The sequence below is a fragment of the Mus caroli genome, unplaced genomic scaffold (genome assembly GCF_978045245.1).
Source record: "Mus caroli unplaced genomic scaffold, Mus_caroli_1 scaffold_19, whole genome shotgun sequence".
NCBI lineage: Eukaryota > Metazoa > Chordata > Mammalia > Rodentia > Muridae > Mus > Mus caroli.
In genome coordinates, this window is record NW_028227274.1 from 72522738 (window position 1) to 72545855 (window position 23118).

Genomic DNA, 23118 nt, shown 5'->3' on the forward strand with positions numbered 1-23118 from the left:
ATGACCCAAAAAGAAGATTACTGTAAAAAGTGGTCAGAAACTTAAAATGGCTACCTATATTGATCCTGCAAATACCATGGGACAATTCTGGGCCATCCTCATTGTATAGCATCTACTGAATCCCACCCTGCTTGGCCACTTTGGAGAGTGCTGGTTGTGTCTCCTCCCTTATCTCCTCAGGGCACAGTGGATCCCACAGACTGGGATAATACTTTGACTCTGAACACTACCCCCCCCCCCCCCGCGCCCTTATGTCTGGACATTTACAACACCTCACTTGGTGTTTACCACTAGGGTTTACCACTGCCTACGTGCCGGGTGGTCTGGGACTTGGGCCCTGGTGTTTCCCCCCCCCCCCCAAATTAGGAGTGGTACCTGGTGACGAACCCTTGCTGACCCCAATCAGAGGGTTTATAGTCTGACAGATGAGCAGTCCGAGTCCTAGGTATAATCGCTGGCATTGGCACTGGAGTGGAGGGACTACAATTCTACTAGATATTTACCATCAGTGTTCATCTAAGTACATCCAGGATCTTCAACAGGTAGCTCAGACCGTCCTTACCTTCCAGGGCTAAATAGATTCACTGGTCACCATAGGGCTACAAAATCAGCGAGGAGAGGATTTACTAACAGCAGAGAACAGTGATCTTTGTGTCTTTCTCAGAGAAGAATGATGTTTCTCTGTCACTCCAGTTGGTTACAGTAAAAGACAAGACCTGACAACTCCAGACAGAGCTCCAACAAACTGTAAGAAACAACTCGGTGTCTCTCTGGCCAGAGGATCATCGTTCGTCTAATACGGAATTGCACGTTAGCCTTCTTAACCCTCCTCCTCCTCTTCTAAGCCCTACCAGTTGTACCTTGCCTTATAAACCTCTTGTCTAGATTTCTTCAACAATAAATCCAAAAGATTTCTAACTAGATGTTTAAACAGTGTCTATTACAGGATTACCTTACCTGTGGAGCCCAGTGTCCCTTTTCTTTACAGTATGCACATTGATCCTTATCTAGAGGTGGTCGTGAGGTCTTTTCGACCCTGTATTCACCAGGTTCCCTGTCTATTTCCTCCTCCTTTTCTATCAACTTCCTTATCGCCTACGAATGCAGCCAAAATCCTAGTTAAATTTCTTTCCTGCCTTCTATCTCGTCTATCTTCTCCTCTCTGTGGAGCCAGGTGACCCCAATTATATCCTGATGGTGAAGATTAAGTTCTTTCTTACTCTCATCTCTAGGCCTCCTTCTCTCCCTCCCTTCCCCCTCTCTCCACGTGGCCATGGCAGGACTCTCTCTTTCTACCTTCCTTCTCTCTGCCTTTCTACAATAAAGCTCTAAAACCATAGACTGTCTCTGTGCATCAAGGCCCGCAGTACTTGAATGATGGGATAGGCTTTCCCCTGAAGAGCCCTGTTTAACTTCCCGCTGGAAGGCCCTCCTGCGTTCCAGCCATGGATCGGATCAAGGACTCTCACCCACGTGGGAACCACCCAGTGCCCCCTCTCCCCCTACCCTCTCCTTCTTCGGCCCTGGGGATGGCCAAGCCGTCCCTGGGGCCCCCATTTGTTCTCAGCTCTTCCACAGTATCCAGCGTGAAATGCCTGATACTGAGAACCTGTTATTTCTGGCCTCAGTGAGGCCCAGAGACCTCGGACTGCCCCTTATCTAACCCCTGGCGGGCTGGGTTCCGTGGCTTCCCACAGCTAGACACCCACCCAGGATGCGTGGAAAGCGTGCAGCAGTCCTCCTTCGTCTGCCCGCTCAGAGCACCGGAACTCTGGCGGGACTTTCTCCCACTCCCTTTATTTTATGCCCAATGCCCCACATTCCTGCTTTAATTTGCCCTTGCCGGGTATTTGGTCACAGCAAGAAGTAACAAATAAATACACAAGGACACTTTCCTCCTCCTGGCTAGAACAAAAGTAGCTGACAGAAACAATATACAAAAGGGGGGCATTTTCTATTTCTTAGTCTCAAAGACTTTTCCTAGACCTGATGTGAGTCAAACATCATGAAACATGGTGGTGAGAGCCTGTGAGGAGGTTGTTCACCTCAGGGTAGCCACAACACAACACAAAGAGGGTTTGGACCCCAGGTATAACATGGAAATAACTCCAGTCGCCGACTTCCTTTGTGTAGGCCCCGTCTCCTCAGTCTTCTACTAACTTCCAAAATATTCCTACTAGCTGGGAAACAAATGGTGAACCTATGAGCGCGTAGGGGAGATTCCATATTCAGACTATGACAGTTTGCCCCGACCACCAGCTCATGTCCATCTCATCATGCAGGATGCCCCTAGTCCACCTTCGTGAATACCCATAGTCTTAATATTTCCAACATTGTCCAACCGTCTCTCCAGAGAGTCAAGGCATCCCTTAGCTGTGAGCCCTGGCGTTGTATGGACTTAAATTCCCATTTTAAAAATGGAAAAACAGGAGGAAAGCAAGGAATAATTAGACAAAAGCAATACCCAAACCTAGAAAGGATGAAACTTCTATCGTGTCCGAGGCGTGTGGCATGATATGAGCTCCTGAGAGCTGGGGCAGCCTTTCCTCTGCTGTCTTGTCATTTGTAATCCATGTGGCTTCCTACCTGGGCTGGCACCAGTGGCTGCTTGAAGTCTTCCTTAGCAGACATTCCAGGTTGCTGGCACATCTAACATGCTGGGATCTCCACTGCAGCTTGGGGCTTTCCCTCAGGGCTTTATTCTTGTCCTCTGTAAGGATGCCTTTGCAGACTAAGACCTTCTCACCCTTGCTTCACCTTGCAGGCTGACATCTGGGGGGAAGCCTCCACGAGCCTGTAATTCTTGCACACTGTGTGCTTGTAAAAGTGGTGTCATGACCACCACTTCAAGGTGGGCCCTCTTGGATGACAGCTGCATCAGCCTTTTAAGTGGGTAGGCATCTGAACTCAGTAAGATGAATACTAGGAAAACATTTTCCTGGGCTTTCCTTTGCCGGCAGAGTGTCTCAGAGGCTCTTTCCTGCTCCAGAAATATCTTTCAGTAAGTTTCTCATGTCCTACCCTCGAACCTGTGATGGGGTCTGGTCAGTTCTTACAGATGTCTTATTGTCTCAATGCAAATGAACAGTTCCTTTTAAATGGCGCTGGTATCTTTAGAAACCATAACTTCCTGCTTTATAAGGCCCTTTGAGAGAAGCCTGCAAGTTTCCTAGGCCTTTCTACCAATTTTCACTTTAAACCTGGCTAAAAGCCTCCATCAATAGCCCTGCTATCGGCCAAATGTATTAATTTCTTGAAATTGCTGCCACCAAATAAATTAGTCCATTACTTTAAAATTCACTCTCAAAGTCTCAGGATATGTAAAAACATACTCTTTTTTTTTTAAAAACAGGATCTAACACGAGTGACCTCTGCTCTAATTTCCAATACAGTCTTCATTTCCACATGAAACTTTCTGAGTGCAGCAGTTACTGTCCACAAGTCTCTCAGCTTTCTGGACCTCTGAGCTCCCGTCAGAATCACAGACTCAATGCTCCTACAGCATCTCAGGCTTTTCCATAAAAAAGAAAAAAAATTAAAAGGTGCATCAGTCTTATATTTATTTTTTTAAATAAAATATTTTAAATAAAAATGTTATTTTTATTTACTGTGTGTGTGTGCGTGTGCACGAGTATGTGTGTGTGTGCATGTGTAAGACCCCAACTCAATGTGTTTCTTAGATCCCTAGAAACGAAGCCCAGCATGGAGTTCTTTGTTCTTTCACCCTCAGCGTGAGAGATGAACTGTAATTCACCATCCCCATCCTTACGGATGTTTACTCAACTTCCCCATTCTTTGTGGTCCTATCCTCCCCTCACTTTGCAGTCTATTCTTTAAAAACTGTCAACTGCAACTGCTGGGAGTCGATCTCCTCTGACCCTGTACGGGTTATGAGCTCGGCCTCAGCATGCTGATTTCCGAATAAACCTCATGCGATATTGCATCAAGAACGAGAGCTGGGACTTGAGTGAGGGTCTCCCCATTTCTCGGAGACCCCTCTTGGAGGTAAGATTCTATCTCTGTCTATGTCTTTGTCTGCTGGCTGTGTCTGAATTTGGTTTCGGTTTGCAGTCATCCCCACTTGTGAGAGCAACGAACTCCTTGTCTGGGATGGAAGGAAGGGTTATCGACAGATGTGTCAGGGAATAACTGGCTGCCATCCTGAAAGGCGTCCCCCTAGGAGGTCTAAGGGAGCTCCAGGGATGCCTGGAGATTTCCCATCTGGGTGCCACGTTGGAACCTGAATCCCTCCTGGAGAGGAGAGATTTTGTGCCCATTCGGCCATCTGATTCTGTTTCTTGGTGTTGGAAGTCCCACAGGAGGCGGGTCCTGGTTTGGGCCTTCATAGTCTTTTAGTGTGTTTTGTTTGTCTCCCTGTACGTGACTTGGACGATGGGACAGACCCCTTGGACTGACTCTTGACCACTAGACTGAAATTAAGACTAGGACTCACAATCTATCTGTAGATGTCAAGAAGGGACCCTGGACAACTTTCTGCTATTCGGAATGGCCAACTTTTAATATTGGTTGGCCTCTGGAGGGCACACTTGATTTAATTGTAATTTCTGCTGTTAAAGATATTGTTTTGCAGAAGAGACCTGGGTCTCATCCTGACCAAGCACCCTACATTTTTGTCTGGGAAAATCTGGCACAGGACCCAGGACTCCTCCCCACCCCCCGTCCTGGTTGAAACCTTGGATTCAGAAGAATAAGCCAGGCTTCCGAGTCCTAGCTCTCCATGACTCAGAAGAAAAAACTAAAGCAAAAACCTGCGGAGCCTGAACCGAAACCCTCAGCTCCTCCTAAGATCTATCCAGAGATCGAGGAACCTCCAGAATGGCTTAACACACTACCCCCATATACCCCACTGACACCTCCTCAGATCCCTCAACAGGGTGCCATTGGAGGAGCAGCAGAGGGACCAGATTCAACTACTGCGTTGCCTCTACCTAATTACAGCCCCAACCAGTGGACCCTGGACAACTGCAGCCCCTTCAATATTGGCCCGTTTCCTCCTCTGATCTCTATAATTGGAAGTTAAACCACACCCCTTTCTCTGAAAATCCCTCTAGCCTGACTAATCTAATGGAATCTCTCATGTTCTCTCATAAGCCCACTTGGGACGATTGTCAGCAGATTTTACAGGTCCTTTTTACCACTGAGGAAAAGGAAAGGATTCTGCTGGAGGCACAAAAGAATGGGCCTGGGACCAATGGACAACCGATGCAACTCCAGCTGTGTTTTTAGAGCGCCTTTTAGAAACATATAGGCGCTGTACCCCCTTTGATCCTATATCAGAGGGCCAACAGGCGGCAGTTGCCAGGGCCTTTATTGGGCAGTCTGCTTCTGACATTAGGAGAAGGCTACAACTCCTAGAAGGTCTGCAAACGTTGTCTTTGCAAGACCTGGTTAAGAAAGCAGAGAAAGTGTACCATAAGAGAGAGACTGAAGAAGAAAAAAGAGAGAGAGAGAAGAAGGAGGCTGAGGCAAGAGAAGATAGACGAGATAGAAGGCAGGAAAGAAATTTAACTAGGATTTTGGCTGCATTTGCAGGCAATAAGGAAGTTCGTAGAAAAGGAGGAGGAAATAGACAGACAGGGTACCTGGACAACACAGGGTCGAGAAGACCTCGGAATCCTGAAGGACCCCCACGACCACCTCTAGATAAGGATCAATGTGCATACTGTAAAGAAAAGGGACACTGGGCAAGAGACTGCCCCAAGAAAAAGACAGACACCAGACCTCCCAAGATTCTCACCCTAGAAGATGATGATTAGGGGAGATGGGGCTTGGACCCTCCTCCCTGAGCCTAGGGTAGCCCTAACTGTGGAGGGGACCCCTGTGGATTTCCTTGTTGATACTGGAGCAGATTTTTTCAGTCTTGAAAGAGCCACTGGGAAAATTAAGAAACGAGAAATCCATAGTGATTGGGGCCGCTGGTTAGAAGCCATATTCTTGGACCACTGATAGGAGGGTTGACCTAGGAAGAAGCCAAGTAACCCATTCCTTCCTCGTCATCCCTGAATGCCCCACGCCATTACTGGGAAGAGACTCACTATCAAAATTAAAAACCCAAATAAGCTTCTCCTCGGAAGGAACCACAGTCGCTTGGCAAACCCCCACCTCTATCATTTCAGCTCTAAAATTAGAAGAATACAGATTACATGAGCCTCCAGCCCTATCGAGAAAAGTACTGGAAGGGACCTGGTCAGAGAGATATCCCCAAGCTTGGGCAGAGACTGGGGGCATGGGAGAGGCAAAAAGGGTGCCTCCCATCATCGTGACACTAAAAACTGATACTACTCCTATGGGGTATGACAATACCCCATGAGCAAGGAGGCCCGAGAGGGCATCAGGTCTCACAGTCAAAGACTCTTGGAACTGGGTGTTCTGGTCCCCTGCCAGTCTCCCTGGAACACCCCTTTGCTGCCAGTTAAAAAGCCAGGCACTAATGATTATCGACCAGTGCAAGACCTAAGAGAAGTTAACATAAGAGTACAAGATATTCATCCTACTCTCCCTAACCCTTACAACCTGCTCAGTTCTCTCCCCACTGACAGACGATGGTACACAGTTCTGGAGTTGAAGGACGGATTCTTTTGCTTGAAACTACATCCCATAAGTCACGTGATCTTTGCTTTCAAGTGGAGAGACCCAGATTCGGGACAGGCTAGACAGCTAACTTGGACATGTTTGCCCCAAGGGTTCAAAAACTCTCCTACGCTCTTCGATGAGGCCCTCCACCTAATGTTTGCCAAAGATAGCCTGTAAGCTTTCCATGAGAGATGAGCTGTAATTCACCATCCCCATTCTTACGATGTTTAGTCAGCTTCCCCATTCTTTGTGGTCTTATCCTCCTCTCACTTTGTCGTTTATTCTTTAAAAATCCTCAATTGCAACTGCTGGGGGGTCGATCTCCTCTGCCCCTGTGTGGGTTACGAGCTCAGCCTTAGCATGCTGATTCCCGAATAAACCTCATGCAACATTGCATCAAGAACGGTTTGAGTTATTGGGGCGTCGGCTCATCCCGGGTCTTGAGCGAGGGTCTCCCCGGAAACGGGGGTCTTTCACTCTCTCTGGCTTCTGTAAACATGCTGACGGTTGTGTGTAAGGTAAGGCATTTCCTCACATAGCTACAACTTCCTCATAAATTGTGGGTTTGCCTTTAAAACCTGCCATTCGCTTTAAGCCTGGGTCTCAGTCTCTTACCACGATCTTGTGGATGCAGTCAGGTTGGCCATCTTAATAAAATTCTGCTAATTGGATTTGATTGAGTGGTCTTTCCCAGTAGTCTGGAACTCTCCAACTCTGTAACACCATAACACTGCAGTGTTAAGGGTGAAGCACACTAAATGGAGTCAGCTTAAAGCAAAATAAATTACCTTGGTCAGTTCACCATTCTCTCTCCCATTGGGCCTTTGTGAATGGGCAAGCTCTCACTTGGTGCCCTCATTATATTTGCTTGCACACCACACCTCCTCCTTGGTTCCCAAGCAAGGAACCTGGCCAGGGTGCAGCGATCCTATTCCACAAAGAAGCGGGTACCAATCCTGAAGAAGGCAGTCACAGGAACAAAGGCGGAGTGTCTCCTGGAAAAGGAAGTGGACAGGCATAACCTCGCCGTTCCGTGCTTCTGCTATTTGTGGAGACCGAAATTCAGAGTGGGCAGAGCCGGCCAGGCCATTCACGCCCCCTTGTGTCGGGAGCGACTTTGGAGCGGAGCAGCAGGGAAGGTGGAGGTGCCAGGGCACCGAGGCGCGCAGGCGCACAGGCAACCGGGACCCGGCGGGCTGCGGGTGTTGTCAGTGCGCAGGCGCTGAAGATCCCCGGGAACCCGCGCCCCGCTGTGAAGCCGCAGTGAGCAGGCGCGGAGCCTCCCCTTTGAGGGCACGCGTGACCAGGCTGCACACACAGCGGCTGGTGCTAGTCCGAGCCCTAAAGCCAAGCATTTGGTTTCCGGTTCCGGGAGTAAGCAACCGCCGCAGAGGCGACAACTACTGTTTTGGAAGAGGCAGTGGTGGAGGAGGAAGAGAGGAAGAGTGGAACGGGCGAGTCGCTCTAGTGGGATCCTTCTCATGGGTCCACGGGCCTAGAGCGGAGGAAGCTGCGGGCCTGGTGTCAAGCTGGTGAGACAGCCGTGGGAGTGGCGACAGCTCGGGAGGAGGCTGTGGAGGCTCGGAACGCTAGCGGGGGCCCTCGCCTCCGGAGAAGGAATGGCTTCCTCTGAATGTTGAAAGAGGGGACTGGGGGAACTGGACAGAAAGACCGAAGAGGAAGGGATGTGGCTCAGGGCATTGACAGCGGTGTCTAGATTCTGGGACTAGGAGTAGAAGAGAGAGAACGTTCAGAGAGTCATTGAGTCTTCGTGTTAAACAGGATAGAAATGGCGTCCCAAAGTTGATCATGCAAAGATAGGGCCCCGAGATGGGAGAAATAGTTAGAATAATGAGGGACTGGAGATTCGTGGTGGACAAAAAGAAGTAGAATGTCCGATGATTGGGAGGGATGTCCTTGTCCTGGAACACAAAACTAGGAAATTGGGAGGCCAGGTCACTGTGGAGGGAAAAGGAAGTTTCACAAGATGATAAGAGAAACCGAGAATGGTAATACAGTTAGAGAAAGAGTAGCTAACACCGTAGGGGTGAGCAATAGAGATGCTTGCGACTGAGACTGGAGAAGAGTTGTGGCTCTTAATAATGAGGGGACAATAAGCTTTGGGGCCAACTCTTGAACTTAAGAGGGAGGCTTCCAACCTGAGGAATGGGAAGAATGTGTGGTAATGTTTGATCCAGTGTATGGAGGAGTTGGGAGCTCTGATCCATAAATGCAGCTAGAACACCGGGAGACGTTGGAAACTCAGGTCAAGGAAAGTTGAAATGGGTGCTTAGAACACTGAAGCCGGGTCCCGAGGACCAGAGAATTAGGGACCTCTCACCCAGAATAGGAGGACCGAGTCTTCTCAGACTGAGGAATGGTAATGCGCATGTTTGGAGGAGGACAAAGAGGGAGAAACAGGTTGCCTTTGAGGCCCAGAATTACTTTGCCACTTTCCCCCATACTCTACCTTCTTTCAATCTTGCAGGCTTCTGTTCTGTCCCTGAAGCATCTATGGCTGAGTCCTGGCAGGACTGCCCAGCCCTGGGCCCTGGCTGGAAACGCCGAGAGTCCTTTCGAAAGTCAGGGGCCTCTTTTGGACGCTCAGACATCTATTACCAGAGGTAACGGGTGTGCTCTGGGCAGTGTTCAGTGGTGTTGGACCTTGTTAGTAATTAGAGCAAAGGGGTGTGTTTAAATCTATGGATGGAGTTAAAATTGTGCACATAGTCCTTATTACAAGTTTCGTGTTTTCTTAATCATGTATTCCTAATAAAGTTGATTTAATATGATCAAAGTCAATATTCACAGTGCATATGTGATTATTCACAGACAAATATGGAACAGCTAAGAATTTGAATTGTCTAGTGCATGTATTTGGAATCAAACAAGAACACACACTCTCTCTCTCAATCAATCTCTCTTTCTGTCTCTCTCTCTCAATCTCTCTCTCTCTCTCTCTCTGGTTCTGTAAACTGGTCATCCTTTCTACTGTCTCTTTAGAGCCATATTTTTGTTGGCAAATGTGTTGTTTAAAATGACTCCCAAATAAAGTGCTGAATTATTTTCTAGTGTTCTGAGCGAGAGAAGATTTCCTTTCCTCCTTGTCAGATAAGCTTTTCTTCCACACATGAATTGCAGTGCTATCTGGTTGAGTTGCTCTGTTCAAAAATCAGAACTGGTCCACCCAGAACAAGAAGAGAGCAAACTTGCTGAGATGTGTGTGAGGCTGCTCTGGAAAGAACAGACATTGTTGTAGGATATTTAGTCACACTGTGAACCCCCTGAGACTGATTACACCTACTGGGAAAAAAAAAATCTGTTTGTAGCTGTGGTGTGGCTCAAACTTAGGTCAAGAGGCAGAACAAGCAAACAGTTGACAGGAAGTGAATATAAGATAATTAAAATATCATAGAGAATAAGAGGTAGTTATGAGGGTGGATAGAGAGACGCACAGGAAGTAGAAGGGAGGGACTTTCAGTTTGAAGAAGGGATTTTGTGTGAGCGGGGAAAGCTTGCTGGGCTGTCAGCAGAGGAGGAAGGTCAACTGGGTGCTTTCTCTGCCTCTCTGAGCTATCGGGCTCCCAAGTCTTCAATGGTAAAATTGAATGATTGAGATTTTTGTTAAAAAACAAGAAATTACCATCTATAGTGTTTGATGAAGCTTCAGAGAAGTTGTTAAGGTAGCCATGAACCAATGGCCTTACAGTAAAGCACAGTATCAGCGTCGTTACAGGGAAAGCCAAAACTGTATCAGCCATCATTAGGGAAATGGAACCCTCTCAGCTGATGCTGGCTGGCCTGTGTGTCTCAGAAGATGATATGGTGAAGAAACACTGTACTTACGGTATATGTTCTGTACAGCAGGTGTCTTCAGGAAAACAACAAAACATTAGCAGACAAACCTAGATAAAACATCCTCTAAAGCCAGTGACTCTTAGTCATTAACAAGCATGGAGTCATTTGTACGAAACCAATGTTTTTAAGCAGAGACTCATAAAACAGAGGACAATTGATCAGTTGCTTGAAAATGTGACAGGCTTGCTGGAACCCACCTGTGTGTCCTGTAGCCACAGTGGTCCTTGTTTCAAAAATTCAGGGTTTGTAGCAACTTCATAATACATAATTATCATATATAGTGAAAATTGACTGTAAATATATCAACATTGAAGTTTATAAGCATGGTATTATTGATGGAGCTATTAAAAATTTTCACTCTTCTTGTCTATTTAAGTTGCCATTTCCCTAGAAAAATGTAATAAAATTTCACAGTTTTCATTATGTTTATAACTTCTTTCACATGAGGTTATATAAAAATTTCAAAACTTCTAAATAATTGTGTATGTACATATGAATATACATCAGATTAGTAAATCGATTTGTTAGTTTGTGGATGCTGGTAGGAAATGTGATACTTCTGGGCCAGTGATAACGAAGTTTCTCACAGGATCAGAATCCATAATACTGTGCTTTTGATATTTCTGAGTCCCGATTCCCATAGACTGATATGAAGAGGGCTCAGTAACATGTGTGCTGCACTAGGTATAGCAAAGGCCCCTGTCTGTTTGAGCTTGCATAACCAAGTGTCAGTTCAATAGGTTTCCTGCCCTTTTCTCCTGGAAGGGGACTTTTTCTAAAGTTACTTGTTTTTACAAACAGTAGATAGTTTGTTTCAAGAGACGGTGTCTCACATAATTGGGAAGTGAAAAGACCTGGAGTACCATCGCTCAGCATTAACTATACTTATACCTTGTTTTGCATATAGTTTCATTTTCATGTTTTAAAAATATTTCTGTTACAAACTTTTATGATTACTCATTTTTGCATGTAGTACAAGATATTTAAGATCTGAGAGTGTTAGTAATGAGCATAGAGCCTTGAGTTTGTGAGCACTCCATAAACTTAAGCATGGTGGTATACTCCTGAAAGCCTAGCACTTGGGAGGCAGGGACCAGGTAGAGACAGGAGGATTAGAAGTTATAGGTCATGTTTCTTTACATAGCGAGTTTCAAAGCCTCTGGGTTAAAATGAGATCTCCCTCTTTTTGGTTTTTTTCGAGACAGGGTTTCTCTGTGTAGCCCTGGCTGTCCTGGCACTCACTTTGTAGACCAGGCTGGCCTCGAACTCAGAAATCCGCCTGCCTCTGCCTCCCGAGTGCTGGGATTAAAGGCGTGCGACACCACGTCTGACCTATTTCTGCGCCTATATACAGTTACCAATAGTAATACAATCTGAGGAGTACACAGTGACTGCAGTTACACAAACCCAGGTAGTGTCATACACTCCTGTCCAGCTAAGCTAGGGATTCATCTAGTAATACATTGCTTACTGGTACTGATATATTCTGAGAAACATGTTATTTAATGGATTATCATGTGGAAATCATAGATTATAAAACTAGAACATGGGTGGTTTCATTAGATAACATAATCTTACGGGAGCATCGCATACATGTAGTTGGTTATTGATGGAAGCATCATTGAGTACCATGTAACTGTGGCATACTGCTCTTATGCTGAACAAAAGTCAGGAGATTAAATCAAGCATAGGAGAGAATAATGAAGTCAAGAGAAGCAGTAAACATTTAGTTATATCCGGTTCCTACTGGTCTACCATTGCAGTTTCACATCACATTATTTTTCATAAGTAGGGCCCTCACGATAAAATTACACTAAGTTCATAAACTAGTGATTCTAATCTCAGCACTCGGGAGGCAGAGGCAGAGGCAGAGGCAGAGGCAGAGGCAGAGGCAGAGGCAGAGGCAGAGGCAGAGGCAGAGGCAGAGGCAGAGGCAGAGGCAGAGGCAGAGGCAGAGGCAGAGGCAGAGGCAGAGGCAGAGGCAGAGGCAGGCGGATTTCTGAGTCCGAGGCCAGCCTGGTCTACAAAGTGAGTTCCAGGACAGCCAGGGCTGCACAGAGAAACCCTGTCTCGAAAAACCAAAAAAAAAAAAAAAAAAAAAAAAAGGTTCTAATTATCATTAATCAAATGTGTACTGTATATCATTGTTCTATAGGCCTTGTTTACAGTAACACCATTACAGATACCTAAATAATGTTTTTTGTTATGATGTTAATTTTGCTATGACAGTATTGCCAGATAATAAAATTTTTACTGTATTATGATTTTATGGAATTAGCATAGAATATGTGATGTTATAGATCAAAATGAGGTTCACAATTATATTATTTATTAACATTTGTATGCATGCTGGTACTTATATTCATATTTTGTATTCCTATTACTTATATTGGGGTAGGACTTGGGTGGGGCACACAGGCTCCAGACTGCTTGCTGCATCTCACCAGATCTGTGAGGATGTGTGAGTGGCATGTCACTGGTGCCATCTTGGTACCCAGTCATTCTGGTTCATTCTCAGCCCCACAGGAGAAAAGATCCGAAGCAAAGTTGAGCTGACTCGGTACTTGGGCCCTGCATGTGATCTTACCCTGTTTGACTTCAGACAAGGCACCTTATGCCATCCCATTCCCAAGGTACTTGACAATGTTGGTACCGATGCTAGGGCATTTGTGTCACATGGCACCCGGGCATTAATCTACGTGCTTCTTGTCTTCATCTTCAGACCCATCCCTTGGCTGTCCCCAGCAAGAAGAAAAAGAAGCCTTCTAAGCCAGCCAAGACTAAGAAACAGCAGGGTGGGCTGCAGCGAAGTGAGGTCAGGAGAGAGGCTCCACAGAGGGAACATAAGGCCCCTACTGCCACAGCTCTAGCTTCATTATCTGTGTCTGCATCGGCGTCTTCGTCTGCACCTGTGTCTGCACCTGCGTCTTTGTCTGCACATGCACCTGTGTGAGTATTGGTTTAAAGTGAGCCAGGTGGGTGTGGCTTGGGATTGGAGGTGCTTACTCCTGCCCTTTTTACCTTAGGTGCTGTGAGAATTGTGGAATCCACTTTTCATGGGATGGTATCAAAAGGCAGAGACTCAGGACACTGTGCAAAGACTGCCGAGGTAAAGGGACGTAGACAGGCCACACTGTAGACCCAGGGCCAGGCTACGCTGGAGGTTATGCTAGAAGCATTTGCGTATCTGGAATCAGCCTGTGAGCCCCACCGTGTTGCCATTGTAAGGTGGTAAAGTCGGGGTTAATGGGGTAGCTGAACCACATGTCTGAAGCATGGTTTCTTGTTTCTCTCCCTTCTCCCACCAGCACAGAGAATCGCCTTCAACCGCGAACAGAGAATGTTTAAGGTACAAACAGTATGCCTGTAGTCGACAGGGGAGGAGGGGGTGACAGGGCTGGTACAGGGTTTAGGATTATTGGGTTGTTTTTTTGTATTTTTAGTTAGGGACCTGGCTGTTGGTTTGTGGTAGATCCAGCAATGGGAATTAATGTGCTGTCAGTAAACACAAGGATGCATTTAACAGAGCCCTTGTAGGGGAACATCATAGCGGTCTTAGTGTTGGCAAACTAGTCAGTAGTTTATCAGCTCTGTGTGGCAAGGAGGCTAATGGGAGACTTGCATAGTAGGTGTGCAAGCATTTGGAGAGAGAGTAGCGGTCCTGGAGCCAAGGCTTTTAACCTTGCCCATCCGTCTCTGACAGCGAGTTGGCTGTGGGGACTGCGCAGCTTGCCTGGTGAAAGAGGACTGTGGGGTGTGCTCCACCTGTTGCCTGCAGCTGCCCAGTGATGTGGCCTCAGGGCTTAACTGCAAGTGTGAGCGGAGACGCTGCCTACGGATTATGGAGAAGGTGAGTCCAATCACAAGGGGTGGGCCCAGGCTCACCTCAGTCCCCGGCCTTCATAGCCCCGACTCCAGACGTCACACCTCTGGCCTCCCCACAGAGCCAAGGGTGTGGCGTGTGTCGGGGTTGTCAGACCCAAGAGGACTGTGGCCATTGCCGCATCTGCCTTCGCTCTCCCCGCCCTGGTCTCAAGCGCCAGTGGAGGTGTTTGCAACGGCGCTGTTTTTGGGTGAGTTGAGCTGGAAGGGACTGGTGATGGTGAAGCCAGGGCTGGACCAGAGCTCCTTCTGCTATTAAATCCGTCAGCACCACTGCTGTTGCTTCCTCCAAGCCGATCTGGTTTGCCCTGCCTCGTGTCTCATTGCCTTTTGTCCCATGCTCACCTCCTTTGTTCTGCCTACCTGGTTTTCTCTGCTAGCACACTGCTCATCGCTTCCGAGGCCACTCTCAAGGATGTCAGTGCCCCCCTCACGTTGTGGTTTCCCCCACTGCACACTGCCTGACCACTCAATGCATGCTTTCTGCGCTCCTTGGTTCCAGTGTCTACCTGGTGCCACCAAGCCTTAACTATTCTTTTGGCTTCTAGGGTAAACGTGATTCTAGTAAGAGAGGCTCGAAGGTAGCGTCTCAGCGTCACTCCCAAGCCCTGCCACTTCCTCCACATCCTGCATCACAGTACACAGAGCCCACAGAGCTGGTAATGCCCTGGTGGGCAGGGGGAAGGCACAACCCTAAACTTAACTCAGAACCTGCCCTGACCCCAGCATCTTTGCCTCTGCAGCACATCAGCGACATAGCACCCACATCACCTGCTGAGTTCATCTATTACTGTGCAGACGAGGACGAGCTAGTGAGTGGCCCCACCCTCCCTGGATAAGCCTGGACTCTGACTGCTTCCTTAACCCCAAGGAAGCAGGCGCTGTACTGGAACTAGTAGGGGTACTAGTGAGTACCAGGGTGGGATAAGCAGTTACCGGGAAAGCCTGTCACATGACCCAGCATCGATGGCTGAACAGTGACCCTCACAAGGGCAGATAGAGTAAGCCAGCACGGCTGGCATAGCAATGAGAACTCATGGAGCAGCAGCAGAGTCCTGACGGAAGGAGACAGTCTCGGTAGCAGATGCTGAAATGCACAGTGATGGAGTAGCCCCAGTCCTAATGGTCTTGGAGGCCAGCTGGCACAGTGATGGTAGCATTTTGAAGTCACAGATGCTGAGGAGAGCTGGGTTGAGCCTGGTGTGCAGGTAGCTCCTCCATGACGGTGTTGAGGATGGCCCTTAGTGATGGAACCACCGTTCCCTCCACCCCAGCAGCCCTACACGAACCAGCGGCAGAACCGCAAGTGTGGGGCCTGTGCAGCCTGCCTACGGCGGATGGACTGTGGCCGCTGCGACTTCTGCTGCGACAAGCCCAAATTCGGGGGTGGCAACCAGAAGCGCCAGAAGTGTCGTTGGCGCCAGTGCCTGCAGTTTGCCATGGTGGGTGGGGCAGGAGGGGTCAGGTGCATGGGCTAGGCTGGCTTTGGCCCACCCCCACCCCCAGTGCTTGGGAATGGTGGGCAGGCCTGGTAGATGGGTGGGTGGTCTAGTAACTTGAGTTGAGGATTAGCAGACATTGTGTTGGGGTAAATGAGTGTAGCTGGTACTGCCATTGCTTATAGGAGACTGAGTAGCAGGCTCAGTGGTGAGAACTCATGAAAGCAGCAGACTCTGCTGGGTCTGATGGGAAGTTAGCAGGCTCACTGAGTAGGGCAAGGTGGGCATGCTTGGTCAGATGGCACCAGGTGACCATAGCACCCAATCTTTTTTTTCACAGAAGCGGCTGCTGCCCAGTGCTGGGTCAGGGTCTGGGGAGGGAGCAGGATTGCATCCACGTCGGGCCCATCAGACCCATCAAAAGAGGCCTGCTTCTGCTCGACAACTCCAACTGAGCTCTCCCTTAAAGGCCCCTTGGGCTGTGGTAACAGCGCCACCAGGCCCTGTCCAAGGTTTAAGAAAGCAGCAAGCAGGTAGAGGTTCTGTACTGCCCCAACCTGACACAGACTTTGTGTTTTTACAAGAGGGTACCAGCAGTGTCGTGCAGATGCCTGGCACTGCTGCAGCTTCCACAGAAGTCCCAGTACAGGTAAGGCTCTCATCCTGCTCTTTCCAGCCCCACCCAGCCCTTGCTGTGGAGCTGAGACCAAGTCTGCTGCCATCTTCCCTTATGCAGGAGGCCCAGTGCTCTGCCCCGAGCTGGGCTGTGGCCTTACCACAGGTGAAGCAAGAGACGGCGGATGCTCCAGAGGAGTGGACAGCAGTCACGACCTTCCTTACTTCCTCCACGTTGCAGTCTGGCTTCCCTAGCAAGGTTTGGGCAGTAATAGGTGTGCTGTTGGTGCCACACAGGTGGTCTGTAAACAAGAGGATAGTCAGCCATGGTAGTGGCACGATGATAGAGTGATAGGTGTGCTGTTTATGACCATTCTGTTGAATTAGCCAGCATATCTAGCAGATGCCATATTCTCTATAGGCAACTAATTTTGCCTAGCTCACAGGAGACTGGAGATGGTTGAGGTATGGGAAAGGCTCACAGGCAGGGAGGTGGCATTTCTTATTGATGAAAGCTAGGTCTGTTTGCATAATGGCCTAGCTGATAAAAAAAAAAAAAAACAACAAAAACCAACCAAAAAAAAAAAAAAAAAAAAAACCAACCTTGCCTTAAGCCAGCCCTGTCCTAATTACTGACCTTCCTAATTCTAGGCTGCAGATCCAGACCTTCCACCTGTGAAACAAGAGCCCCCTGGCCCTGAAGAGGATGGAGAAGAGAAAAAAGATGATGTCTCTGAAACAACCCCAGCAGAGGAGATAGGAGGGGTTGGCACGCCAGTGGTCAGTGCCGGGGGATGTGCCAACCCTATCCTGACCTTCCCTTATCTCCTCCCTCTGTACTGATCTATGATGTGAATTCTTCCTCAGATCACGGAGATTTTCAGTCTGGGTGGAACCCGCCTCCGAGATGCAGAAGCCTGGTTGCCAAGGTGTGCTCCGTACAGTTAGGTGTGGGGGTGGGGTGTGTGCTGGCCAGATATGCCCTGAGTTTTGAATCTAGGGTTAGCAATTTGATTTGGTGCAGAGGGACAGAAAGGTTTTGTGTGTGTGTGTGTGTGTGATAGAGAGAGAGAGAGAGAGAGAGAGAGAGAGAGAGAGAGAGAGAGGTGCATGAACTCAGCACTGTAAGGATTGTTCCTGAGAGAGAGAGAGAGAGAGAGAGAGAGAGAGAGAGAGAGAGAGAGAGAGGGAGGTGCGTGAACTCAGCACTGTAAGGATTGTTCCTGAGCCCAACTCATTGGTTTCAGGGCTTTCCTCTTGGGGAAGGGACAGGACTTAAGCTCCATGATGAGATTGAAGGAAAACAGATAAAAGTAAGGCTGGTTGCAACCTCCCTAAGAAAATCCTTGAGGAGTTAGACTTGTCATACATTCTTATGCAGATCACTGTGGTCTTGAAGGCCATTGGAGTCCCTAGGAGCCCATTTGTGGGTGCAGGGTCCTTGCTGACAGGAAGAGTCTATATCACACAGATGACGCTGACTTGCCTGAGCAGTGGAGTTGGTTAGGGAACTGGGTTTGATGAGACAGTGTGAGCTAAGTCTATAGTAGCTATGTGACCTCAAGTGCATCCCCCCACTCCCCAGAACAGCCTTTGTGGGTCGATGGGGCTGTGCCTCTCAAACCTTTGCTTTTGGGTTTCAGATACTATGTAGACCTGTCCTTGTGAGTCTAGTAACAGAAGTGAGGAGGGCTGCCATTGTGGTGGGAGGAGGATGTCCCAAGGTTAGAGCAATGAATAGACCAAGCACCTGGATCCCTTTGCTTCCACAAATAGTTTTAACAGCTAGAGACCTTGGGAGTGTACCTTGTAAATAGCAGGTGGAGGTGACTGAGTCCTGGCTGGTGTGGAGCAGTTGGGGGCTCCCACTGCTAACTACAGTGAAGCCTATAAGGCTTACCAGGACCCCACCCTCAGGGAGCTTAGGATCTTCTGGAAGATGAAATTAGTACTTCATAACAGATAAGTGCTATACTGTTTATATTGCTAGTCTATTGATGAAAGAAAAGTGGCTGTAGGATAAATAAGGAGAAATGGATGGAGATACGGAATAGTAGAAATGGTTTTGTGATGCTGTGTTTTGTACATAGCAAACCTCATTCAACAGAGAGACCTGCTCCCTCTTCTCTAGGTCCAAGGACCTTAAAAAACCCGAAGCTAAAATGCAGTAGACGGGAGGCTTCTGCTGACTGTAGAACTGAAGGTGATATTTGCAGACCGGCTTTATGAAAGACAACCCTGATCCCTAGGGCCTGGGCCCTGGCCTGGTTGCAGAGCTTGAGTGTGAATCAACCCTAGGAGAGAGACCTACAAGCGCAACGAGGAGCAGGCCTGCTCAATCCTTGGACCTTAGAGGAAGCCAGCTGGAGAGGAAGAGAAAGAAAGAGTAGAGAGCTGGCAGCACATCTGCTCTCCCGAGGATCTCAATGCCATGAGTAGTTGGATAGTAGGGCTAGGGAAGGATAGCTTGAAGCCACTACAGACAACTCACACAGCCATCTTCAGAGTATTTGTTGGTGGCTTCTGGATGACCTGGCAGTGTGTCTGAACATTTTCTCAGGGAAATAGCAGTTGCAATGCTCTGCGAATAAAAGAGGGAAAGGGGATGCTGTTTGCTGAGCTCCGCTGTGGATCCAGCGACAGTGAATCCTCACTGTAGTCTGTAGGAACACAGTGGTATTGTGCACTTTTGCAGGTGGGTAAGATTCAGAAGAGATGAGCTTTCCCAGCGTCAAACAGTTAGTGTTGGTCGAGTCTAGAAATACACCTAGGCTATAAAAGCTTTGTTCTTTAAGCCACTAAACTGTTCACTGCAACCTTCTGTGCAATAATGTATATTACAATAACAGTTTCAGTGGCTGTAAACATAGCAGTGGGTCACTGAACACTAAGAGATCCTTTATGTCTTGCCTTTGTCGTGGGTTAGGGGAGGCCCAGGCTGTGAGTGGACGGGATCACCTTCTTGCTAGGCCCTGGATGCTGCATAGGCTCCCGCTGTTCCTAAGTCTGTCCTTCCCACTGCTGGCCGACAGTTTGCTGTGCCCAGACACTCACTTCAGGCAGGGCAGTGCTTGGGACTAAAGCTGTTAGCCCGACCCCTCTTTTCCTGGCAGCTTCTCTCTAATGATCTTTGCTTGTTTCCTGCCCTCAGCCCAAATGTTTGTTAGGAGGCTGAGTGAATTTATACACTGAGTCCTACCCGAGGACCAGTCTTGGCTCAGCCTTACCTCATTTCCCATCCTTAAAATGCCAAAAAGTGTATGTAAAGTTTGTTACTTAGCCAACTTTACGGGGCAGGACTGAGTACCTCACCATACGTGTGTCCTGTGTACCCCATGTGTTAGCTTTGTCCCAGCTCTGCTGTCTTAGGTAATGCAGATCTGGATCCCTCTCACAAGACAGAGCTCTGCCACCGTGGTCTCTGCCTTTGCCTAGTTGTGTCCTGGATCATGCTGCTCTTCAACCCCTAGAGCGCACACACCACTTGTCGCTTGTATCCTGGTAGCTCTGACTGTGAGTGGTATGTTAAGGGACATGTGCGTGGTTGGCATTTGACTTGTGAATGAAGATTCTGACTACTATGTGTGTTTGACTAGGGGACAATCAAAAGATCAGAATCAGTACAACAAAGGCTGGTGTATGCATGTTAAGGACATTTTGGGAGACGTTTTACATTATGTAATTTGTGTAGATGGTTTAGTGGCCTCTAGGACTGTCATTTATATATAATGCTGGGATGTAGAGTATTCAGGATGGGGAGTCAGGAAGGGTAGGTGGACATATGGGAGCCCATGAACAAGAGTTGGAATTCAAGAAGATGGCCTGGAACCCATGCAGCGTCTCACCGCCTCCAGCTTCAGTGATGTTCATATCCCGCAGAAGAAGCTAGTGTCCTTAGGAGCAGCTGGCCTAGAATTGGAGAAGCTAAAGGAAGATCCCAGGGCAATTGTAGCAGCTGAAGGCCTGGCTGGAGGCCTGGCTGTTTCCCCATACCAAGGTGAGACAGCAGACAAGTGACAGTGTATGAATTGCAAAGTGCTTGGTGTCCTGCACCAGCCTCCCAAGTATTAACCGTCCGCTGCTGCTGCTTTGCTTCCACTAGCCACAGCGTTTCTGTGGATGTTCTTAACTGGAAGTAACTGGGGAGGATCCCAGGAAGCATAGCCTGTAGTCCAGGTGACATGTTAGAAAGCCACTCTGCCATGAGTCAGCTCCCAAGGGCTCCCACTCACCTGAGGATGACATAACAAAACTACATTGCTGTAAATGTAAGACGGAAGACCATGGATGTCATGATGTTCCCAGCAAGTAAAGAAATCCTGTCCAGCTCACCCGGAACAGGCTTGCTGGTCTCAGCCGTGCTTGTGCCGTTCATCCAGGTCTCGAACACTTGGCCCATAGTTCTCACTGGATGTGACACTGGGATTCAGAAATGCAGTTTTATAAAATGCATCAATATATATTACAAGTGATAAAAAGATCTCCAGTTTATTATGGACTTTGATGCTCAAATATAGAATTGAGTATATTGTGGAAAAGCCAGTCCTTTTTTGAGTTTTTTGTTTTGTTTTGTTTTGTTTTTTTGTTTTTGAAAGTATAGAAGTTGGAAACAATCATTTCTATTTCTAAGGTGTTCTATTGTAAAATTATTTTAAAACAAATTTTCTTGCTCTATTTTTTTTTTATGTTAGTGTTTCTTTGGGGATGTTTGGTGGTGGTTACAGGGTTGACTGCTGTGGGAAAACGGGTTCGTGGGTGGCAAGATGAGCTCGGCTGTGCTATTTCCCTTGGCTTCTGTGGGGTGACTGCAGGCTGAGGCACCGCGCTTGCTATTCCTCCCACCATGCAGACTGTAAGGCTCCTGTAGGCCTAGGCTGGATAGATTTTAAAGCTGGTGTCAGCTGCCCCGGAGCAGAGCCTTTCCCTGCAAAGCCTGGTGGTGTATGGAAAAGCTGGTCCCACTCTTCAGCAAGGTGGGCTGAGTGTTAGTGCTCCTGGGCTCGTCGGCTGGCGGCTCTTCGGCTGGCGGCTCTTCTGTGTGAGCTCAGGATTGTCCTGTGATGTCTGCAAGCAGGCCTTCCCAGACTCCCCAGCAAGACCTCTGTGGTGATGCAAATCTCAGGGCGAAGCTTGTGGGGCAGGCAAGCCCCTTCTCACCCTGCTGAAGGGATTCCTTCCCCTCTGTAGAGGGTGTGCTGGGGGTGAGCGGACACCCACCTGTTCCCACTGAGAGCACTCAGATGAGGGAGCTGCCTCTCTGGACATGGTCTGGGAACCCAGACAGCCTCTTAATTTTTTTCTTTTTTTTTGTTTCAGGCTACATAAACTGTTAGCAGTAAATGAAAAAGAGTATTTTACTGAGCTGCAGTTGAAAGAAGAAGTATTGTAGGAGAGAAAAGCAATTATTATTAAGAGAAGAAAGACATTCTTTTGTGGCTGAAAAGCTGAACCTGGAATTTAGGAAATGGAATGCAAATCTAGAGATGTACCATGTAGAGAATCTGAAGTTGGGTGGGTTACAAATAATTAAGCACGCCAATTGGAAGAAAACCAACCTTAAACATGTATACACATGTATTGCACTTAGTATCTGTCAGTGACTGGCCTTATTACTGCCCTCCCCTCCTCCCTCCTGGCCTTGCTCCCCTACCCCCAGGGGCACCGCAGTAGCAATCAATTGACTCTTGAGCAGTATAACTCCATTTAACTGTTACTGGGAACTACAGCTCTGATTTCCATGTGTGCTGAAGACCGGCTAGTTTCCTGGATTGTATTGCCAGTTTTGCCTGGGATCCTGACACTCAAGAATGGAGTATCTGGACTTCTGACCCAAAGATGATTCCTCTGTTCAGACTATTGTGTCCAGTCCAGTCAGACAACTGCCCCGCCAGTGTATCTGATCTGCCCTCTTCCTGTGTTAGCCCAAACTGTGAGTTCCATTTTCTGTTCGGTGCACTAGGAAGATTTTATTCACAGTTGGGTGACTCGACAAAGCACTTCGGCTTCTTGAGCCTTAACTTCACTGCAAACTAAAAAAAGCCAATACCTTCAATTCCTTTAACCTTGTACGAGAATTTTGTCAACCTCAAAGGTTGATCCTGAAAATTCTTTGCAAATTAAAAAAAGAAAAAAGAAAAAAAAAAAAAAAAAACCAAAAAACCAAGCCTGAGGTTGCCATGTGGTTATTATCGCCATCAAGATTAATTTCGAGATAGTACAAAATGTAGCCTCAAAGGCCCACTAACCTTGCTCGTACTTTTAGCTCTGTTCCATGCCATCCTAGCAAAATACACAGAGGTGTGCTTTGACCCTTTCAGTTAAGGCTTTTAGGTCCGGTCCCCATCCCATTCTATCTTTTGGGGGAGCCCTGGAGGAAGAGAAGGAGATGGAAAGAGGTGTTCCTGTGCTGGGCAATGTTTGGGCAGGTTGATGGTGGCAGATTGCTCTTACGGGCCGGGGGTGGGGGGGTGGGGGTCGGGGCCAGTGACTAGGGACTACTTCCACTTCCACTTGGCCCGCCCACCTTCACTCTAGCAGCACGAGGGGGAGGGGGGAGGGGGGGCGGGGTGACGCACCATGGCAACCAGCACTCTGCGTCTGGGAAGTAAACTCCACGGGGCTTTCTAGTTTCCTGTCGCCACCATCCCAAAGAGACTTGAAGATGTACAGCCAGCAGTTTGGCACTGTTCCAAGGGAATTTAAGGGCCCCACTCCCAAAGCGGTGATCATA

General features: G+C 47.9%; 2 protein-coding genes and 1 long non-coding RNA gene across 10 annotated transcripts in view; 2 read left to right on the forward strand and 1 right to left on the reverse strand.

Annotated features, from left to right (window-relative positions):
• Positions 1 to 381: 381 nt before the first annotated feature.
• On the reverse strand, positions 382 to 7752 carry LOC115029843 (uncharacterized). Its single transcript, XR_003835398.2, has 3 exons — positions 7383 to 7752; positions 7210 to 7308; positions 382 to 3511 (listed from the first exon to the last, which is right to left on the reverse strand). It is a non-coding gene; the product is annotated as an uncharacterized LOC115029843 (long non-coding RNA).
• Positions 7753 to 7893: 141 nt separating this feature from the next.
• Mbd1 (methyl-CpG binding domain protein 1) lies at positions 7894 to 22700 on the forward strand. Of its 7 annotated transcripts, XR_015046085.1 has the most exons (17): positions 7894 to 8126; positions 9083 to 9218; positions 12971 to 13085; positions 13175 to 13401; positions 13479 to 13561; positions 13761 to 13801; positions 14156 to 14302; positions 14397 to 14525; positions 14883 to 14993; positions 15078 to 15146; positions 15609 to 15776; positions 16114 to 16422; positions 16510 to 16647; positions 17040 to 17168; positions 17256 to 17317; positions 18520 to 20385; positions 21705 to 22700. XR_015046085.1 is itself a non-coding variant. In XM_085833635.1 (16 exons), exons 2-16 carry the CDS (start codon positions 9109 to 9111, stop codon positions 21775 to 21777), a joined length of 1908 nt encoding a protein of 635 aa, XP_085689761.1. In that variant the 5' UTR covers positions 7894 to 8126; positions 9083 to 9108; the 3' UTR covers positions 21778 to 22688. The 7 variants fall into 7 exon arrangements, 6 of the variants coding, with proteins under 6 accessions (XP_085689761.1, XP_085689760.1, XP_085689762.1 ...); XM_085833635.1 differs by lacking the exon at positions 18520 to 20385 and having other exon boundaries at positions 15612 to 15776; positions 21705 to 22688; XM_085833634.1 differs by lacking the exon at positions 18520 to 20385 and having other exon boundaries at positions 21705 to 22687.
• A 283-nt stretch (positions 22701 to 22983) lies between these two features.
• Positions 22984 to 23118, forward strand: part of Cfap53 (cilia and flagella associated protein 53) — a 73348-nt gene continuing 73213 nt past the window's right edge. Inside the window, exon 1 of one of the 2 annotated variants that reach the window (XM_021150573.2) lies at positions 22984 to 23118. In XM_021150573.2, coding sequence (XP_021006232.1) covers positions 23050 to 23118 — 69 coding nt within the window. In that variant the 5' untranslated portion in view covers positions 22984 to 23049. The other variant, XM_085833517.1, reaches the window with a different exon arrangement.